This window comes from Protopterus annectens, chromosome 8.part0 (genome assembly GCF_019279795.1).
Source record: "Protopterus annectens isolate FY-2018-M chromosome 8.part0, PAN1.0, whole genome shotgun sequence".
Classification (NCBI taxonomy): Eukaryota; Metazoa; Chordata; order Ceratodontiformes; family Protopteridae; genus Protopterus; species Protopterus annectens.
Genome location: NC_056741.1, coordinates 645,602,726 through 645,624,038, shown reverse-complemented (window position 1 = coordinate 645,624,038; position 21,313 = coordinate 645,602,726). Strand labels below are relative to the sequence as shown.

The window sequence follows — 21,313 nt, the reverse complement described above, 5'->3', positions numbered from 1 at the left end:
GAATTGAAAGACCTTGTATGGCCATGTGTTGGGGAACAGGTAACTTTGGTAGGCCTTGCTGAAATAAATGTGAAGTGATGCATGGCAGAAGTCAGCTCTACCTTGCCTGAATCTTTCCTTTGAGGGACTGAATCAATGAAACCTGGTCAGGAAGAGTGACAACTGGAAGGTGAGCAAGAATGCCACTGCATGCTGGTAAAAAAATAGATGAGTTAGGATTTAAAAAACAGTTCCTTTACATTCATTCTCAGCACACCTAAGGACAGGACCTGCATTTAAACTGTATTTAAAATACTGTCACCAGCGATAAGAACATTAGCAAGGAGAAAAATGAACAGTGCCTTTAGCCGTCTCACTGCTAGTCCAAATTATGAAAGAGGTGATAAAAGGAAGGAATGGAGGGAGGATAGAAATGCGAGGTAAAAAAAAGAGGGAAGAAGAAAGATTTCAAATTAAATTGTGCCAGATCTGTGGCCACTTACCAGACTCTGCCACTTCAGAAATAGGTACTTGCTGCTCATATGACATGAACCCAAGAATAGAGAATATGGCAAAACCAGCTACAAAGCTGGTCCCACTATTAAGAAAACACAAGGCAATGGAGTCCCTGGAAAAAAAAAACAAATAAGAGATGAAGAAATAATAATGTTATCATATTTTAATACATATACACTGCATTCAGTTTTACTTATGCATCACTAACATTTTTGAGAGGGGTAGACCTGTTACAGCATTCTCTGGGAATGGATCACTGCAGAATGATTATATATATAAGTAATGATTAAACTGTTCCTTGACTAACTTGCATGGTGGTATGTTAATATCGGGTAGTTTATAACTCACCAGAATAAACATTTGAACAACATACAGCAAAGTATCTCATCAACTCTAGAGTAATGCACCAACAGACTATCTTATTCTGAAATTTTTTTCTGTTATCGTTTTCATATTAGATAATTCAGTAAGGATATAACAAAGAATTGTAACTATCTGTTGAAACTTGTAAATCCCTATCTTGGCCTGGTCATCACTGAAAATGGTCTGTAGCCTAGCCTAACTACCCAATTAACAAAGTTAATAAATAAATAAATAAATAGATATCAGGCACAAAAATTCTAGTCATGCAGTCACACTACACAATACTAGCAAGTATAAATTTCTCAAAATAATGGATGAGGTGGCATGCATGAAAGATTTTAGTAAACCATCAGGCATCAGTCATGTCTAAAGTATATGTCAAGACTCAAGGCCCCATAGAAAGACTTAAGCAATGACAATGGAAGGCAATAATGAGAACTTGGATGTTGAAACCATATCTAAGATGGTTCAGAAAGCATCCTGTCTTATTAGAAATCTCAAAGTATTCTAAATGAAATATAAGCAGAAAAAAATAACTATAACTTTTTTATTCTAAAGAATGGAGTCTGTTTAGGAACCTTTCTGAGAAAAGAGAATAACAGAGGCAAAGAACAGCTGTGTAAGGTACTTAGTATAACACCGCCTTTGAAAGCATAACATATGGTCCAAGAACTCCTCCAGACTGAAAGAACCCAGATATGAACACTTTTATTAATCCAAATACCAATAAAACCCAAAAATAAAATCATACAGTATAAAAATGATGAGTGCTTTAATTTTTACAAATAAAAACTTCTTCAGATAAATGCTAAAACAGAGTCATTGGGGTTTTATATCCTGTATGTTTTATTCCATTCATTCATTGCCTGTGCCACAACCACTGCAACCATAGGTTTTAATAGGCCACATGTTTATACAGTATTTCCCTAGACACGAACATTAAAAAATATATTAAAGTAACCAATATTTTAAGGCAATAAAAAGTAAAAAGTAAAAAAAGTCTTAAAATGTCAACTAATAGTAGCCTTTAGTTTTAGAAGGCAATTAATGGACACTTGATCATTTAATCCTGGCCAGCAATTGGCATTTCCTCTCAGTTGCCAGTACAATTCACATTTTTCCAACTTCATTGTCCATGACTCTCCCCTTTCATCCAAAGGCAATTGTTCAAATATAAAAAAACTTAAACTCATGCCCTGGGTTCACTTGCATATATTTTGAAAGAGCATCTGATTCCTTTCTTTTTCTGATGTCATATAAATGTTCATAGATGCAGTCTTTTAACCTTCTTTCTCTCTTACCAACATAGAACCCAGGGCATGCATTATAAATAGCACAATAAATAACTCTAGTGCTATATCAGTCAAATTTACCATTAATTTTAATTGTAAAATTATTTACACAAATTTCAGTTGCCCTCGTGATATATGTACAGTAAGTGCATTGTTGTTTTTATTAATGCTATGATATTCGAGTAATGATTTTAAATTTGTGCCTTTCCTGTATATTACACAAGGTCTAGTACCAATATCTTCCTTTATATTTCTATTATCTGTCATCATTGACCAATTTTTCTCCAAAACGTTCTTGATCTTATAACTTTAGTATGAAAAAGTGGTAATGAATGCATTTTTAATGTTCTTGTGTTTATCAATCAGAGCATGGTTTTGTGTGCCCATTTTCCCCTCTCGTACTACACTTGTTGTCATTACTCAGAATGGGTTTGAACACCTTCTTTTCCCTTTTATTCATAACCTCACACATTGCATTTTCAATAAATTCTCAAGGATAACCTCTTTTCAGGAACATAGATTTTTAAGTTCAAATATTCGCCTCAAAAGTCCTCCTCCAGGCTAAACATCATTGCTGCTCGCACAAATTGACACTTGACCACAGTTTTTTTTTCTGTAATAAAGGGCGTGCCCTAGTATAATGTAAAAAGCAATTTCAGTACATTGGATTATGAAAATTTTTCGATAAGAATCTCTTGTTAGTATTATCCTTTCTAAGCCAAATGTCCAAGTAAGCAATGTGTTCAGTATGGATATAAAAGTAAATTTCAGAAAGTTTGTATTCTGATTGATGTAGTCAATGAAATATGGAATAAATCATGCTCATCCTCCCATAAAATCCATAAATCATCCAGGAATCTGGTATGGAATTTACAGCTAGAAAAGAATATGGAATTGAGTAAATATTTCTTTTCCCACTGATTCTTTACCATATTAGCATACAACCACCCACAGGAGGAGCCCATGGCCAGTGTCGCTGCTTGATTTTGTAAGTAAAGCTGTTTGTCAAAGATTATAAAGTTATTATTTAGTATAGTTTTGAGTAATTGCTTAAATAGGTTGACTTATTCCTGTGGGATATTTTTATTAAAGAGAGATTCTAGGAACCATTTAAGACCAATCCCATGGGGGGAATTATAGTGTAAAGATCCTGTATATCAATGGTAATAAATATACAGCATTGTTTGTATGGTATATTCATTTTTTTCACAAAATTCCCATGAATCACTCCAAACAAAAGGTTTGTTGTTCTAAGAAAGTCTTTAGTTTGAAATCAAGGAATTTTGCACATGGATTTGTAATACTCCCTCTTCCATCCACTATTGGTCTCAGGGGTTGTGAAATATTTTTATGGATTTTTGGCACACCAAAAATATAAGGGGTAAGCAGGTTTGTCACATTAAGGTAGTTGTATTCTTCAGTGGTAATTTGTTGATGGATAAAAAGATCTTATTTGTTATTTTAAATTGGTCTGAAAGCCCCATTTAATTCATTGATGGATACTGGGGTATATGCTTCATCTATCATCAGCGGTTTCATTTTATGCATAATCACTATTGTTCATTACTACCAATCCTCCCCCTTGTCAGGTTTCATGTACCTGATTTCGGTGTTATTTCAGTGTTATTTTTTTAATTCATGTAGTTTAAGTTTTTTCAGTTTCTGTAAGATTGTTCAGATTTGTTCCTATTGATTTATTTTTCAATGTACTCCTAATATCCAACTCATATTTTTTTTCAAATAGCTGGATGTCCAGGTACAATGGGGGATTAAATGTACTGGATAACCTTAGTGTTTCAGTCATTGTTTCAATATTTTGAAACATAATATTAATATGCAGTTTTCTTATAAAGCATTTTAAATACATTAATGCGTATGCAACATCAGTTGATCGACACAGGACAAAGGTGAACCCTCTACAGAACAATTCTAAACTATCCAGAGCATATACATTTATATGATTAGTAATCTCCTGCATAATTTTTTATAATGTTATAATTTTGTGACATTTGATCAATATGAGCATCTGATCGATCGTTCATTAATACTGGTCTACTAACCTCATCTGACGGTGTTATAATATCTGAAAAATTCTGAGGTATCCGGTTCAGTTGTTGTTCCTCCATTGGTAATAATAGGTGTTGGACTGACCTCTCTGTTTTGTCTGCCCCTCAGGGATGCTTGTGGCAATCCTCTGCCCCTCTGAAATCCTCCCTCTGAGGAGTACTTCCTTAGTGATGTAGTTGACCTATCCGGTCTTGTTGTTTCATTCTGAGGCTCCCAGACCTTCTCAATTCCGGATATTCTTCTAGATCTAAAATGGTTATTATACAATGACCCCCACATTAATATTCCAAAACATGCACATGGATTGGCCAGCTTGCCCTTTGTAAATCCCACAATATACCAATGGAAAAAGGTCTGGTCGCCCAGACTTTTTTCCATTGGTATAAAGTCCTCAAAATATATATTTTTAAACAAATAAAAAAAAAAGAAAAAACGGAGCAATGGAGACTTTCTTTTCTCCATTGCTTCCATTTCTAAGCATTAATGTACTGGGTATGTGTGGGACGCAAGTCCCATATGCATGCTCAGTCCATCAAAACAGGGAAGCAGTGTACCACAACCAGTGGAAGAACAGTAATGTGCCATTATACAAAGACATTATTTAAGAAAAGTAAGTATTTTTTTTTAAATAATGTAATTGTATAATAGCAATAACTGACTCCGTGGTTGTGGTATATTGAAATTTACCCACGGCAGGCTTTATTTAATCACTCAGGCTTTGCCCTCATGATTAAACCACACCAACCATGGGTAAATCTTCAATATACCACACCATGTGGTCGGTTATTGCTTTATTATCACCATTTTCTTGTTGGATGTTCTCTTCACTAATAAATTGCTCTAATCTGACTGTTGTTGGGCATAGAGAGGCTGATTCTGATATTTTAAGCCCCAGGTTTGGGAAGTAGGTGATGTAGGATATGCATTATTATCGTCATATATGTGTCTATTACGTAGCACATTGTCTTCCTTGATGCAGTCGTTAACAGGAGATGGTACACACAGAGCAAGAACAAAGTTATTAAACAGAAAAAATACATATATAGTCTTCCAATGAAGTTAATCTTATATCAATCATTTAGGAACTGAGAAAAAAAAGCTTGCTTGAAAAATATGTGTATTTATTTACTTTTTTTCCGGGTTAGCCCTACTAGGCCCATTTTCTTTAAAGACCTGAGATGGTAATTTTACAGAGTGGAGAAATCTGACCAGGACACAGGGGAATTCCTCCATTCCTTCAGATAATTGCCATGGGATCTTTAACATCTATCATAGCCATCAAGCTACCACCAATTTAGGCACTTAGGATTCTGGTTTAATCTGTCATCAAAAGAACAGCTATTACATCCTGCAGCACAGGTCAGACAAATCCTATTCTTCCTATTATTTGTATATAGTCAATAATACCTAATAAAAGTACATCATCCAGATTAAGTAGTTCACTGAAATGTGTTGGAAGTTATACTGTTTGGCTGTCTTTCTATAGATTAATCTTTTAACTAATACCTTATGTGCAAACAGTTGCACGTTAATACCTACAAGTGTGTCTGCATTACTGTTCTGCACCTTTGTTCACATTCTTTTCACCCAAACATTCCTGACTTGCATCAACCACTTATTTTCTAGCATTGGATCCCAAATGTGGAAAACATTCTAGGTGCCCATATGTAACACACATCCCATAAAAATATTTTCCTTACAATAAAATAATATTTAATATTAGAAATCAAATGGCAGTATTCCTCTGGTGTTATATTATGAAACTGTTTTCCTGCTTTTATGACTTCTCTGGCAATGCATATTTGCAACAAGAAACTAAATGTTACTACTGCATTTACGTTTGCTTTAAATTTTCTTTAAATTCCTTGTTCCAAGAAAGGGCTTCCTGGAGATTCTGTTTTCGGAGGTTAGACTAGATACATATTGTTTAACAGACTTAAAATAACAGGGACAAAAATACAACTCATATTACCTGAAAATAATTATAAGCAATGTATACTATACAACATCCCAGAAGGCTGCCTGTCAGACCTTCCAGAATTATGTGTGGCAACAATACGTATATGGAAGCACCATATGTGTTAATCATGTTTCTTTCAGCAGACTGGTCTTAATCTGCTAATTATAATGACATTTTCCAGGTTACGAAATACATGTTATAATTTACATGTAAATAAATCAAAATAAAATAGGAGTATTCCACTTGATTTTTAGCATCAATATTTTACCAGCAATCATAAATGACACTTAAAGAGATATATAATCCTAATAAAGGTGAGCAATATCTGTTTATTTTTTCTATGCTCTGATTCACAGAAGGAAAGAAATGGGCCTACAGAATAGTTTAATACAATAATTTTGGAAATCCTGAAAATATGCCACACTAAACTAGTGTTTTAATTGGTTGTGTTTATGCTTTAATTTAACAGTTGTTGAGTAATTATTTAAAGTGCGTTATCAGAAGTTTGAGACTTTGCAATGTAAGTCCCAAGCTTCAAAAAAATTAAGTGCAGTATCACATGTAACAGCAAAGTGTGAAAACTCACTGTTGCACATTCAAGTTTCTTTGCAGGAAGAGCAAGCCCCCTGCACCAACACACCACCACAACTTATATAATTTAACTCTGAGATCACTGCTCCTTGAGGAAGGAAATATTTCAGAGTTAATATACATATTGCCCTAAATCCTAATTAATTTCTTGGAGTTTTGGGACTTGCACTGTTGAATCTTCAATATACAATGAACACATCCAGAGCCTAGGCAGTTGCACATCCTAAGTAACAGTGTGTTGTCGACACACACATATTTTTATTACTGTTGCTGCTTCTTTTCCACATGTGTGGAAATTAAAGTTGCTTGGGTTCTTGAGATCCTTTTATTCTTCTTGAAAAGAGACAGACATTCATTCCAAGGAATCTTTTGGTAAGTTCTGTGTGTGTGTGTGTGTGTGTGTGTGTGTGTGTGTGTGTGTGTGTGTGTGTGTGTGTGTGTGTGTGTGTGTGTGTGTGTGTGTGTTTCTACGCACATGCGTGTGTGTGTGTCTGTGTGCACATGCATGTGGGTGCGTGTGTGTCTGTATACAATGCCCTAATTAGGGATGGCAAGTTAGTTAACTTGCTCAGGCTCAAATCCTCTACCTTGGTTACAGGAAACAAGAGCCTGAATCCTCTACACCAACTACCTGGCTACTTGAGAGTGATACCTCAATTATCCAGATTTTTGCTTCATATTTCTCATCTGTTCCTCATAAAACTTGTGGTTTTCTGGCAAATCTGACATCACTAAATAATCTAAATAACAACAGACAGTTGTATTTCAAAATTTTTATCCATCATAAAATGCATGCTGATGCAAAACATATTATTCCAGCAACTTTCTAAGTTTATAAGAGCAGTAATTAAAAGGTGTCCCTGATTTTGGGCCTTTGTCCACCCATTATTTTAGGTTTTGCCCAGATTTCTTATGTTAAGAGGTTGAAATGTATGTTAACAGTTTCAGTGCATTTTTCAAGGAATTGTAAGTTTTAGTGCACGTTCAAAAAATGGAGTTTCAGAGCATGTACATTTTCTAGAAATTGTGAGTTTCAGTGCATTTTCAAGAAATGTTAGTTTCAAGAGAAGAATAGTTTACTGTTGCTCATACTAAGTCTGTTTTCAATGTGCAACTGTTTTATTTAGGAAGTGGCCATCAGTGTTCATGCTATACAGTTTGAAAGCTGCATTAGTATCACAATAGGTAGTATAACTTGCCTTTGGTATAAAACGTTGTGGATTCAACTCGCACACCTTGTGGATGGATTGCTGATACTGTAGTGTACTTTGGGGGATTCAACTCGCACACCTTGTGGATGGATTGCTGATACTGTAGTGTACTTTGGGGGTGTACTGCACTTCAGACTGTGTCCTTTAAATGAGATGACTAGTAACTATGAGTCTGATGTGGGTTTGATAATCATTCCTTACTGCAATATTACCAGTTTACCATGTTTTTAATATAATATAGGCAATTTATTCTTCAAGGGCAACAGACACTGAATTTGTAGATGAAACACAAAAATATAAAGTTGTTTGCCACCAGCAATCTCTTCATTAGTTCCAGATCTCTTTAATGTGGAATTAATCAAATGACTTTTACTTCTGCAAATATGGTGCATATTGACTGACAATGGCAGATTGTAATGAAGTTTGAGTGGCCTTTTATGGTTGAAATATTCTGAAATGGCTAGTTTCATCATTACTGGCTCATATGTTTTGTTCCATTACTTACTGGAAAAAATGTTCAAAACTACAAATTTAAAACACACTCTAACAAGGGCAGAGAATCTTACTGTTCAATCTAATAAGTCTGTTTTCATTCTGAGAGAGTATTGTTTTGTTTAGCAAATGGCTATCAGTGCTTGTGCTATAAAATTTGAAATAGTTTTAAATTAAATCCAAATATCTGTAATCATTGTAGAAGCAAGGAAGAAAAGAGTATGTAAACTGACAGGTTTGAACAGTGTTTATGGTGACTGGGGAGAAATACCCAAGTAATGATACACTGGAAAGGCTGTGTGTGTGTGGGGGCGGGGGGGGCAGCTGCTGTGGGGTGGGACTGCTGTGGCGGGGGCCCGATTCATTAATCCAGTACCCTCCCTAGGGCCCCATTTGACCATGATCTGGCTCTTACAATGAGAATCTATTATTTAAATGTGGCTAGTGTGTGTGTGTGTGTGTGTGTGTGTGTGTGTGTGTGTGTGTGTGTGTGTGTGTGTGTGTGTCTGTCTTTCAGCTTTTCCTGGTTAGGGGTCGCCACAGAGGAAATCCGGTCTGCTAATGATTGGCGGTAGATTTTTACATGCCAAGTTGCCAGCCCTGATGCACAACCTTCAACGAAGGTATGCCCATTCACACATGTCGCCGCACAGAAGACGCTTTAGCTGAGAATCGAACAAAACATCTTACTGTGAGGCGACAACGCTACCGCAGCACCACCACCGAGTGGCTAGTAATTAGAGTAAATATCCCAAGATCAGTTTTTATGAAATGATTCACTGTCAAGCATGTAGGTTTTGTTTTCTTCTTTGGCACTTAGTCATGTTCAATTTACTGCACAATTATTCTCAGATATATATTTTAAAAGTTATCATCTTTATTTCTTTTTGTATAAGTTTACTTTATTACTGTGTGACATTTATATAAGGCAAAAATATTGGTTACTAAGTCAGTGTCCTGTAAGCTGTTGCTCATTTGTTGGCTGCGTTATCCCTGGGTCACAAATGAAATGGATCCTATGACTAGTTCACCCACCTGGTTATCAAGTAAATAGGTTCATAGGTTCATAGATTAGTACTAGGCTAACTGCCCTTTTGGGCCATTTGAAGCCTAGCCAGTTACCCCATGTGAGAATCAAACCCTGCACCTTGTGTCTTTTAGGTAAACACCTTAACCATTATGTCATCCTCCCACCCCCCCATTATTTATATAATAAATAGAGAGACAGATGGCTGGGAGTGAGAGTGAGAGCAAGAGAGATGTATTTAGGCAAAAATAAAACATCACATCAGAAAAGGAATTTAATCTTCATGTGGGCATCTATAGAATGAGGCTTTTTTTTTTTTTAGCAAATACATAATTCTTTGAATCAGACAGAGGGCTATCAGGCAGCCAACAGTATGTGCATCAACTCTTGGAATACATCATATCTGGTTACAGCATTCATTCAGAAGCCAGGAATAGAATGCATTGCATTAACTCTTAGATTTGGTTATCAAGAAGCAATTGTTCTAAAATCAGCATGGTGCATTTGGAGAAAAAAAGAGTCTGCAGCAAGCTAAAGAGGGAGACTGCATCTAGCTAAAAAAAAGTGCCACAAGCAACAGCATATAGAAACAGAAATGGTACAAATTGTGAAGCTAGGCAGCTAACAGCTGAACATGAACAATTTTAAAATAAGTGCTACTAGAACATCCTAGCCAGGAAATTATAAACTTTAGCAGACAAACCATATCACACTTGCCCTGCAAAATGATACAGGCTGAGGTCACACAATGGCATACTGCAACACTACTATGGTACATATAGTATCATCCTCCTGAAGAATGCTTTTTTCTTTGCCGAATATTAACTATAGGCTACATCACACAGACTGTATTTTGGTTACAGTGCAGCATTACAACAAATTTCTGTATGACAGCAGGCACACTTTACATAGCATGCAGCACTGTAACAAATCTCTGTACCACATCAAGGTAGGCAGTCTCACAGAGATCCATTTACACAGTTATCAGTATAATTAGCACCAAACCTCTGTGTCACATTTAGCAAAAAGTCCCAGATGAGTCCATTCACACTAGTGCCAATATTCAGCACAAACAAGCCTCCCTGCCACAGCCTGGCATCTGTCCCTGCATAGGTCCACTCATCTGTCCCTGCATAGGTCCACTTATCCATTCACTGCAATTAGACAAGCTAAACTAGTACAGTGTATTCTAACTATCTCCATTAAAATAGAATCAAGTGAAAAAAACTATTTAAGGTAACAGGTGAAGGTTTCCTAGTTTGAATCTACAAGAAAAGATTTCCCTGTGAATAATTCTGATTTTACTCACTTCCCCATTCTTGTAGCTCTTGATTGCCCACCTCTTAAAATGTCCACACTTTATTTACTTTCCCTTTCAGATCTTCCCATCCACTAGCAATGCAATACAATACCGCTAGCTTTAAACAGCTTTTTCAGCATTCTTTAAAAAATCTCTAAGTAAAACTATACCATCCTACAAGGAAGCTGCTATCACATAAAACAGAGCGCACACCATTTGTTTAAACAGAAACATTATTACAGAACTTACCACCTTTTTAATAATTTTACAATTAGGTTTTGCCTATCAGCAATCACGTTTAAATTATATTTTATGTAAGAAGGATCTTACTTTAGATTAGATACGGAGGAGCATCATGAGATCAGTTCAAAGACTTGAAAGATAACAAGTTATTCTAGATCATGTAAGGATTGTAATATGCTTACAAAAATTAAATTTCTTTATGATGTAGTCTTCATTGTACAATAATGGCTCATTAATATTCAAAAGTAAGCACGCTTATTGGACGGCCCAACCAGTGTGCCCATTGTAAATCAAGAGCACACCAACAGAAAAATATTTGTCCGCTGAAGTACCATTGAGCAGCCAAACTTTTCTATTGGCATATACTGGAGGATACAATAAAATATGACAAAAATCAGGTACATTCTGCAAATCTAAGACAGAAACATACTCCTCATATTTTTGTGCTGTCCCTGTAAATGTCTATTTTTCAACAGTTAAAAAAAAACAAACAGCAATAGAGATTGCTTTCTCCATCGCTTTTCCTCCATTGATACACTGTGCAAGCTTGGGGATGTAAGCCCCATATGCATGAGCAGTGCACCAGTATAAAAAAGAGAATTTAAGAAAGGTAAGTAATTTTTTTCTTAAATATTATTATTGTATAAAAGCAATAATCCACTCCTGTTTGTGGGTATATCAGGAGTTATCCATAGTTGGATTTGTTTAATAACTTAGGCTTCACTCTTATGACCAAACCACATCAACAGTGGGTAAATCCTGATATACCCACACACAGTTGTGGATTACTGCTTTAATATTTGTGACAGGTGTAACTATAGTGTAAATATAAGTAGCATACTTTGGCTACATTCTCAGTAACTACTCCACCTTGTGACTGCACACACACACGCACACACACACACACACACACACACACACACACACACACACACACACACACACACACAAACACAGACCACTATCAGTAGATATGGCTCTGAAGACTAAATCCATAAAAATCTCACCTGAACCTCAAGATGGAATAATCTCAACACATCTAGAACACCATACTCATATTATACAGACCCCCCCACTGCCAAAGTAAATCAAATATACAGTGTCACCACACAATGGTAGAGTAGAATACATACAAAATAATGGAGTTAAATCTGTACCAAACCAGACTCAAAACCCATAAAGCAGGTATGGAATATAACCTGGTAACTCCAAAACATCTTGGTATTTGGTAATTCCATTATGCATAAAAAATACAGGCATATTTCTATGGAATTTGTATAATGCATGTAATAGTCCCTTGTCTGCTAATGGACAAAATTAGAGTCATTTCAATTAGGTTAAAAATGATTAAGGCTAATTATGACATGGTCAGTGTTCATATCTGAGTGAACAATCTAAGAGCATCTTCTCTCCTGAATATGCTTCAGAATATGGTGGAATTCGGGAATATCCATGCATGCATGGTAAAACACATGTGATTGCTAAAATCTTCCCATGGCGTTCAGTCTGGTGATTAGGACATAGGGCCACAGACAGGAGATTCCATGCTTCTACTGGAGCGAGATGCATAACCAGACAGAGTGCTTACTCCTGAAGTGTTTCACATCTATTTCGTTGGGGTGCACAAGACTGAAACTGAAATGTTCCATCCTCATATTGTTTTTCTTCTTCTTCAAATTTCAACATAAAAAGAAATGGAAAATACTAACGATAAAAGACAAAATCTCTAGTAAATGTGGCTTTGCTGAATGCCAAAGCTCTCACCAATGCAATGTGTAGCTTAAAAGTTTTTCTCTCTTTTTAGATACTGATATCTGCACCTTTACTAGAAATATAGCTTTACTAGAAATATAGCTTTAAGATCCAAAATATATGTCATAAATTCCAGAGTGTACCTCTTTTTATTGTTGCAGGTTTGACTGGAAAGGTGGCATTGTCTTGATGTTTGCAAAAGAAGAACTAAAAGCCAGAAGCTTCAGCTAAGGACTAGAAACTCCTCGCACAATGATTATCTGCAGTACTGAATATAAAATTATAAGAATATAAAGAGCCTTAGCTGGCCCATCTAGTGCCCAGTGCCATTCCCCAGTCTGGCACCCCTCAACAATAACATGAACAAAAAATGATCTGTTCTTGAATCTGGTGCTCCTTTCCTCTCTTCTAAGGAATGACAGGTCCTCTGCACCCTTTGACTCTTAAGTTGAAGAGCAAAAAGAAAAAAATACTTTCTACTTTTAAAAAACATAGCTTTCTGCTCAGCTTGCTAAAACTTTGCTTACTTTTATTACACATGAAGAGGCACTGAAGAAGTGCTTCAGTTCTAACAGCAAAAGAAGCAAATGAAAAGTCATAATAAATGCCGGTATGCACTAACAGTCGATCACAGTCTTCTGACCATTCCCCCTAACACCTTTCAGCTGGAGTGGCTGACCCCTTCACCTCACCCTAACCACACTTCTGGGAATCTATAGTACTGTATGTCCCCTACACAGCATGAGGAGTTCCTGAGTAAACTGCAAGATATAAGAATATATGAAAATATAATCCTTACCGGGTATTTTAACTACTCAAATATTAAAGGGGTAAAGAATTAACAGCAAATAAATTTGCACAAATATTAAATAACTATGTGAATCAAATTAGCTTGAAACAAGTAGTATGAAATCTAGTTATCAAAGGCAACAGAAGTGATTCCATATTAATAAACCTAGGCTCTTTTCTGTTCTCCATGGTTCATGATGCCATCATCTTTTGCCTAAGAGCAAAATCAAACTCATTAGTAAATAAATCATCCTTCTGAAACCTTCACAGCAAAATCAAACTTATTAGTAAACAAATCATCCTTCAAAGATTTTACCAAAGTACACAATGACAAAATAAATGTTATACTTATACTGAGAACCGCGATATTATTAACTTCTTTATCTGTAAAAGATTAATATGTAGGTAAACTCAACAGAATAGCCTTTGATGAAATCACAAAATTATGAGATACATAACAGAAAAAAAAGATACTACCTAGCTTTCAAAAATTACCTTAGTTGTAAAAAGAAATTTAAAGCATATAAAGTACAAAAATTATTTACTTTTCTTGTTAGATCTTCAATATCTATGGACTCAGTTTAGCCTCAAAGGTTGAAAGCATTAATAAAAGATTCTGTACATACATCAGAAAAAAGGGAAGTTTGCAAATGTAGCACATCATTAAATAATGAACTGCTCACCCAGCCACAGGACAAAGGCAAATATACTTGCAGAATAAAAGTTTTGCAAATGTTGTAATAAGCATAGAAACAAGTCAGAGTACTATACAGACAATAGGAGACATGCCTTATGTAATTACAGAGATAATAACTACTGTCATAAATAAAATTAAAAACTCAACTTTCACAGGAGCAAACAATATGCCTGTAGGGTTACAACAGAGAATCAAGGAAAACTTGAATGAAATCTTTTCAATAACATTAAGTAAAATGTTAGCGGGTGGACATGTTTCTGACCTGCCATTACATGCTGCAGCGATGCCAGTTTACAAAATCCAGCCCAAACAATTTCAGCAAGCTAGTACTCCATGAAAAAATGTTGGAAACAGTCATACTTTGGCATATCCAAAACAGCAGAGGGGACTTGCTTCTAAAAGATATGGAAATCCATGGGTTTGTTAAGGGGTAATATTGCCTTTTGAATATTGTGGCATTCTTTGAAGAGATAACAGTAATACTTCATGAAGTACTGTCAGTGAATTCTGCTTATTTTAACCTTGGCAAGGCATTTAACATCATCTCACTTAAGGAGGTTATTGGGGCTCATAGGTTCATAGGTAGGTACTAGACTATCTGCCCGAGGGCATTTTTAAGCCTAGCCAGATTGTGTCGGCTTTCGCCGCCAGATTGATTAATTAACTGGGCCTCTGTCAAGCAGAGCCAATGAAGTGATTCCAGGGGTGTATTTTCTGTTACACATCCACTCGTCAAGGCTTCTCTTGAAGAGTGTTAGTGAGGGGCTCTGCCTAATGTAGTTAGGAATTTTGTTCCAAAGCATGGGGAGTCTCTGTGACAGAAATCTATCCCTCCAGCATGTTCTATTTATTGTTGTGGTGAGGTTCAGCTCACTAGAGCATGTGGCTTGCAGTGACTTGGATTTCTTTAGGTGGAGCATGTCCATCAATTCTGAGTTGGACATGGCTTTGTAAGTCAGGCAGAGATCACCTCTGAGTAAGCAATATGCCACTGAGTACAGCTGGAGTTTTTTCAGTCGGGCTGCATAGGACATATGTTTGAGGCCAGTAATCCTCTTGGTGAGGTGCTTTTGTGGTCTTTCCAGCTGTTGGAAGTGTCTTGTGAGGTACATCCCAAATGGGGCATTGTACTCTAGGATGGGTCTGATGAGTGGCGAGTAGAGGGGCACTATAACCTCTTTATTTCTAGATGTCAACCCCTTAGTAATTAGATGGGCCACATAGAAGGATTTCCTAACTACTTTGGCAATATGATTGTCAAAGGAGAGATTACTATCTACCTGGGTCCCCAGATCTCTTATTACCTCTTCTGTATTAAGGGGGCTGCCGCCTATGTGGTAATTCGTGGGTGTTTTGTTTTTCCCAAACGGGATGACTATGCATTTTTTGGCATTTAGCTTGAGGCCATGACTTTGTCACCAGGTGTAGTAAGGCCTTTTTGAAGGATGTCCGTGTCAGCCGGAGAGTCAGTTATGGCTCCCAGTTTGCAGTCATCGGCGAACTTGGTTAGCCATCGTCCTCCTGTGTTTGCCTGTACTTCTGAGAAATATATGCTGAACAGTAGGGGTCCCAGAACCGAGCCTTGCGAGACACCACTTGTGACTGGTTTAGAGTTGGACCTGGAGCCCGCTATTCTTACTGTGTGAGTTCTGTCTGTAAGCCAGTTGGCAACCCATCTTGTGATGTAGGGGTTTATGTTCAGGCTGGTGAATTTTTCTATAATACCCATGTGAGGAATGGTGTTGAATGCCTTGGTGAGATCAAGGTAGGCTGTGTGAACCACCTTTCCCTTGTCTATGGCCTTGGTGACTGTCTTGAAGATGTCAACCAGGTTTAGTAGGCATGATCTGCCCTTAACAAAGCTGAACTGGGTTGGGTCAAGTGTTTGGAGGTTTCCAATGTCTTTGTTAATGAGTTACATGATGATGCGCTCCATAGCCTTGCAGGCCAGGCTAGTCAGGCTTATAGGGCAATAGTTACCAGGGTCAGTTGTGGCCCCTCCTTTGTGGAGCAGAATAACCATTGCTGTGTGCCATTCTATGGGCACATAGCCTGTGGAGATGCTGAGACTGGACAGCGTGTTTAGGTGGGGGTTAGTTCGTTCTGTAGTTCGTGCAAGACGCAGCCTGGGACACCATCTGGCCCCATTGATGCTGTGTTTGTAGCTTTTGAAAGGGCTGTTTTCACCTGTGGTTCTGTGATTTCCGGGACACTACACTTTTCCAGTATTGTTGTGGGCCCTTTGAAGGTGAGAGGGAGGTGAAGTTTTCACTGAGTTTATGCCAGGATGTTGGCAATATCAGTAGGTTCAGTATATTTTGTGCTATTTTGCACTAAGTCAGAGCATATCTGTGAGTTGCCACTTAGATTCTTGACATAGCTAAAGAAGGCTTTGTGGTTATCTTTCAAATCCTTGGTTATTTTTCTTTCGAAGTTAGCCTTGGATGATTTTATGAGGGACCTTAGTTTCTTACTGATACTGATGAGACCGTGTTCTTGGCTTTAGTGAGTGCAGCCAGTACATGCTCCCTAGTTATAGCTGGAGGGGTTATATTTGAAGGTATTATGACAGGATGGTTGGGGGTGGGCACTGATTATCACTCAAAAATGTCTCTCTTGATCCCCTGCTGAAGGACAGAGAGTCCTAAGTATTCTCAATGTTCTTCTCTCTCTCTCTCTCTCTCTCTCTCTCTCTCTCTCTCTCTCTCTCTTTGTAAGCAACAGGACATCATTTGATAGAGTGTACATATACTATTTTTATGCCAACCAGTTTCAGTTTCTATTATTCTCCTACACAGCAATGCTAGCATCATAAAATTCATCCATTTCACCTCAATAGCAGCATGTTTATTATGTTCAAAATTAGCTCCCCAAATATATACAATTACTATTATATTTACAATTAATGCCAAACAAGATGCCCTTTTAAGTACTTAACAACATTACTGGAGGGCAATGCGATCCTTCTTTGTCATAGTAACCTCCTCATAACTAATATTTTATTAATAGGCCCCCTACTTACAACATACCTGTTAAATATCATAATTTACTGGCTTCATGCAATATGTATAAAGAAAAAAAGAAGTTATGTACTTACCATAACGTTCCATCTGTGTTGTCCATTTTCATTCCTCCTTGACTGATGGGTTCAGGTCCAAGACATCAGATCTGACTCAGCTGCTGTAAAAGCTTGTAGCAATTTGAAACTATTGAGCTTCTTCCTTACCCATAATGCACCACCACCCCCCCCATTACCTCAGATCTTGTTTGCAAGCTATGAAAGAAAAACATACTCTTGTAACTTTATATAAAAGATTAATCAGAGAGAGAGAGACAGAGAGCAAGGCAATGCCACACCTGGAGCTTGTAATATTCGTAAGATATAACAAATTTATTAGATCCACTCACTCCTCTAAGATAAACCTAAAAAGGGATGGGGGCTGGTTGGTGGGGAGTCCAGGAGGAATGAAAATGGACAGCACAGATAGAACATTAAGTACATAACTTCTTTATCTGATCTTGTCAATTTTCATTTCATCCTCAACTGATGGGACAGAGTCCCCAGCTACCTAGAACCCTGGGTAGACTCAAGGACGATATTTCTGAGCACCACTGAGCTGAAAGATGCCCTACTTCTGCACACCAGATCCAACTTATAATGAGAAAAAAAGGTATGAGGAGAAGCCAAGTTGCTGCTGAAATAATTTCACACATGGAAGTTATTGAGTGAAAAACTGAGGAGATGGCTACACCTCTGGTTGAATGAGCGAGTATCTTGTGTGGCAAAGTCATACCAAATTTGTTGTAAATAAAGGAGATACAGTCAGTAAGCTATTTAGCTAAGGTGACTTCAGATACAGGTGAGCCCAATTTTAGATCAGCAAAGGATACAATCTATTGATCAGTCATGCTGATATCTTTTGTTCTGTGTAGATAGAAACATAATTGTCTATGCACATCTAGCAAATGTAACAAGTATCCTCCTTTGCTGGAATAATTCAGGAAGAAGACTAGTAGATTGATGCATTGATTAATGTTGGTGTGTGATACTATCTTGGGCAAAAAGGAATCAATGGTTCATAAGGAGACTCTGTCCTTACGGAAAATGAGATAAGGAGGTTTCACTGACAATGCCTGAATTTCCAAAATTCGAATAGCAGAAATGATGGCAACTAAGAATAAGGTCTTCCAAGACAGAAATTTAAGGTCACAATCATGGACAGACTCAGAGGGTGGAAGAACCAAGGACTGCAGTACCAGATTCTGATCCCAGGGTGGCATGTGATCTTTAAAAGGACACTTGAGAAGAACTGTGCCACATAAGAAGACTTTACATAGTTTGTGAGAGACTAGTGAACAGCCATCAACACCAATGTCTAAATTAGAAATTGCTGCCAACTAGACTATTGAAGAACTGGTCCATTGGTTGAAGAGTAGCGACAAGAATTCCAACCCATGACTGACTGGGGCTGAGAAAGGCTGCACATGCTCTGCACAGTGTATAAATCTTTTCCACTTACTAGCATAAAGTTTCCTACTGGATGGCTTAAGGGAAGACAACAAGATGTGATGAACAGGGGAAGAGAGGATTGATTGTGTAGCTATTAGCGGAATTGGAGAAACCAAGCTGTCAGCTTGAGGTTCGGGAGGTCCAGATGTGACATGCCAGTCAGATGAGACAGGAGATCCGGAGCTGGGTCAAGAATCCGGGGTTGGTGAATTAAATGAGGCTACAGGAAGGGAAACCAAATCTGTCAAGGCCAAAAGGGGGCAATGAGAATGACCTTTTTCTTCAATCTGGCAGCTCTTTGAAGGAACTTTGGAATTAGGGGAATTAGGGGATATGTGTAAAGTAATACAGGGGGGCCAATGGTAGAGAAGAGCGTTCCTCAGCGACTACCCCCATGGGGAGATTAGGGCAAAATAGCTGCTGCACCTATTGTTTTAGAGAAAATGCAGGACTGCAGCAAGGCTAGCCCCACTTGCAGAAAATTAGTTGAGCAACTTTCTGGTTGAAGGACCATTCATGAGGTAACAGAATGCACCTGCTCAGCTTGTCTGGTACCATGCTGAACCTCCCCAGAATACGCATTGCTAAGAGAAAGCAGTTGAAAGATATCATCCATTGTCACACCCTTAGTGTTTCTCGACATAGGGGATACAATCTAATTCATCCTTGTTTGTTGATGTACCAAACCACTGACATGTTGTCTTTTTTATTGCAGTTGTTCCTGACAGGACAGCATCCTGTAAAGCTTGCAGTGCTAAAAGTACTGCTCTCAACTCCAGTATGTTGATATGCAAATTGGCCTCTACAGGGGACTACATGCCTTGGACTGTCTTTCCCAGGTAATGCCCTCCCACCCTAGCTGGGAAGCGTCAGTGGTCACTATGGCCTTGACTGTGAGGGGACAAATGGATGGCCCTGTAACAGTTGTTCTGACTGAATCCACCATATCAGACTTTTCTTGCATGAGTTGGTAATTCATATTGGGGCAGATAAGAGTAGTTGAAGTACTGACCACTGAGATGCCAACATCCACTAAAGAATCCCCATGTGAAACCTGGCTAACAGAACAAGGTTTATCACTGCTGCCATTAATCCTAGAGCTTGCAGAACTAGGTATGCTGAGATCATGGTACTGCTAAGTAGCTTGTTGACTTGTGCCCTTAATGTTTGAACTCTGGAAAGGGGAAGGGAGGCTATTTTTGACCTTGAGTCAAGCAGTGCTCCTATGAATTTTAGAACTGGAGATGGTTCTAGATTTGACTTCTCAAAATTTATGGTTATTCCTCACCTTGTACGAGCATGGGTGACTTCTCTTGCTCTGATGAGTTGCTGCCTGGTCAAAGCGGTAATGAGACAGTTGCCTAAGTATGGAAACACATAGAATCCTTGCAGTCTCAAGTGAGCTGTTACCACTGCCATAGATTTGGTGAACACTATGAGGGCTGTAGTGAGACCAAATGGCAGTGCTCTGAACTGATAATCATGGACTCCTAGCCAGAAGCATAAGCATTTTCTGGATCAGCTGTTTATTTTTATATGATAGTACACATCCTGGAGATCTGTTGAGCACATCCAGTCATCCTTTTCCAAAAACAGAAGAATGTACTGAACCATGAGCATCCGGAACTTTCTTTCAAATAAATCTGTTCAGGTTGCTGAGATCCAGATTTGGTCTCCAGTCCCCTGTTTTTTTTGGCACTAAAAATAATCTTGAGGAAGTTCTGGATCCTTTCTGGTCTGGGGGGACCTCTTGGATGACTCTTTTGTTTAGCAGCCTTTATATTTGAATAGCTGCTTGATCCCCCTGACTGGGTGGAACATCAGGAATTTTTCTGGAATCAGGAGGATGAAGGGAAAATGGAATTATTTTTCCTCAGGATAAAATCCTCTGTACCCAAGTATCTTTTGTTATCTCTAGCCAGGCTCTCCGGTGCAGGAACAAATTACCCCCGATTGCCTCCAGAGGGGGACAATTCAGCCTCTCTTCAGGAGCGCTGGAAGGGTTTGCCAAAGAATGGTTCTCTGGACCCTTGCTGTTACAGGCCTCCTCTGCTGTAAGGGCAGAGTATACCATTTGAATTTCCCCCTCCGCTGCTGGGGGAAGACCCTCCACATCTGCCCTAGAAAGATCCTTGTCATTTCTTGAACCACATCTTTCCACAACCTTGACAATTCTTCAGAAAGGATCTTTGGGGAGTGGAAAAACACATGCTCATAGTAGAAAGCATCTTTCCATCATTCTCACACCTGGGCAATGTATCTTTCACTTTGGGGCCCAAAAAAGAGAGGTGCCATCAAAAGGAGCATTGGTAAACATAGTCTTAATAGTCTACGCGAAGTCACACAAGCACATTCAGGTGTGTCTCCTATTGGCTACTCCTGCACCTACTGCCCTTGACGTTCTTTCTGCTACATTGGAAATAACAGAAAAACAAATGTAATGACAAAGAAGCTAGGCAGATATTTCAAACATTTAATATTCCAATGCAGTAAAAAACAAGTGGGTAAGCACTTTCACATCCAT

The 21,313-nt window shown here is 38.0% G+C and overlaps 1 protein-coding gene across 3 annotated transcripts in view; it reads right to left on the bottom strand.

Annotated features, from left to right (window-relative positions):
• Positions 1 to 21,313, bottom strand: part of LOC122808962 (sodium- and chloride-dependent GABA transporter 2-like) — a 1,071,132-nt gene that overhangs the window by 409,789 nt on the left and 640,030 nt on the right. For all 3 annotated transcript variants that reach the window (XM_044080126.1, XM_044080127.1, XM_044080128.1), the window contains one exon: positions 483 to 607. In XM_044080126.1, the coding sequence (XP_043936061.1) occupies positions 483 to 607 (125 nt within the window). The remainder of the gene's footprint in view (positions 1 to 482; positions 608 to 21,313) is intronic.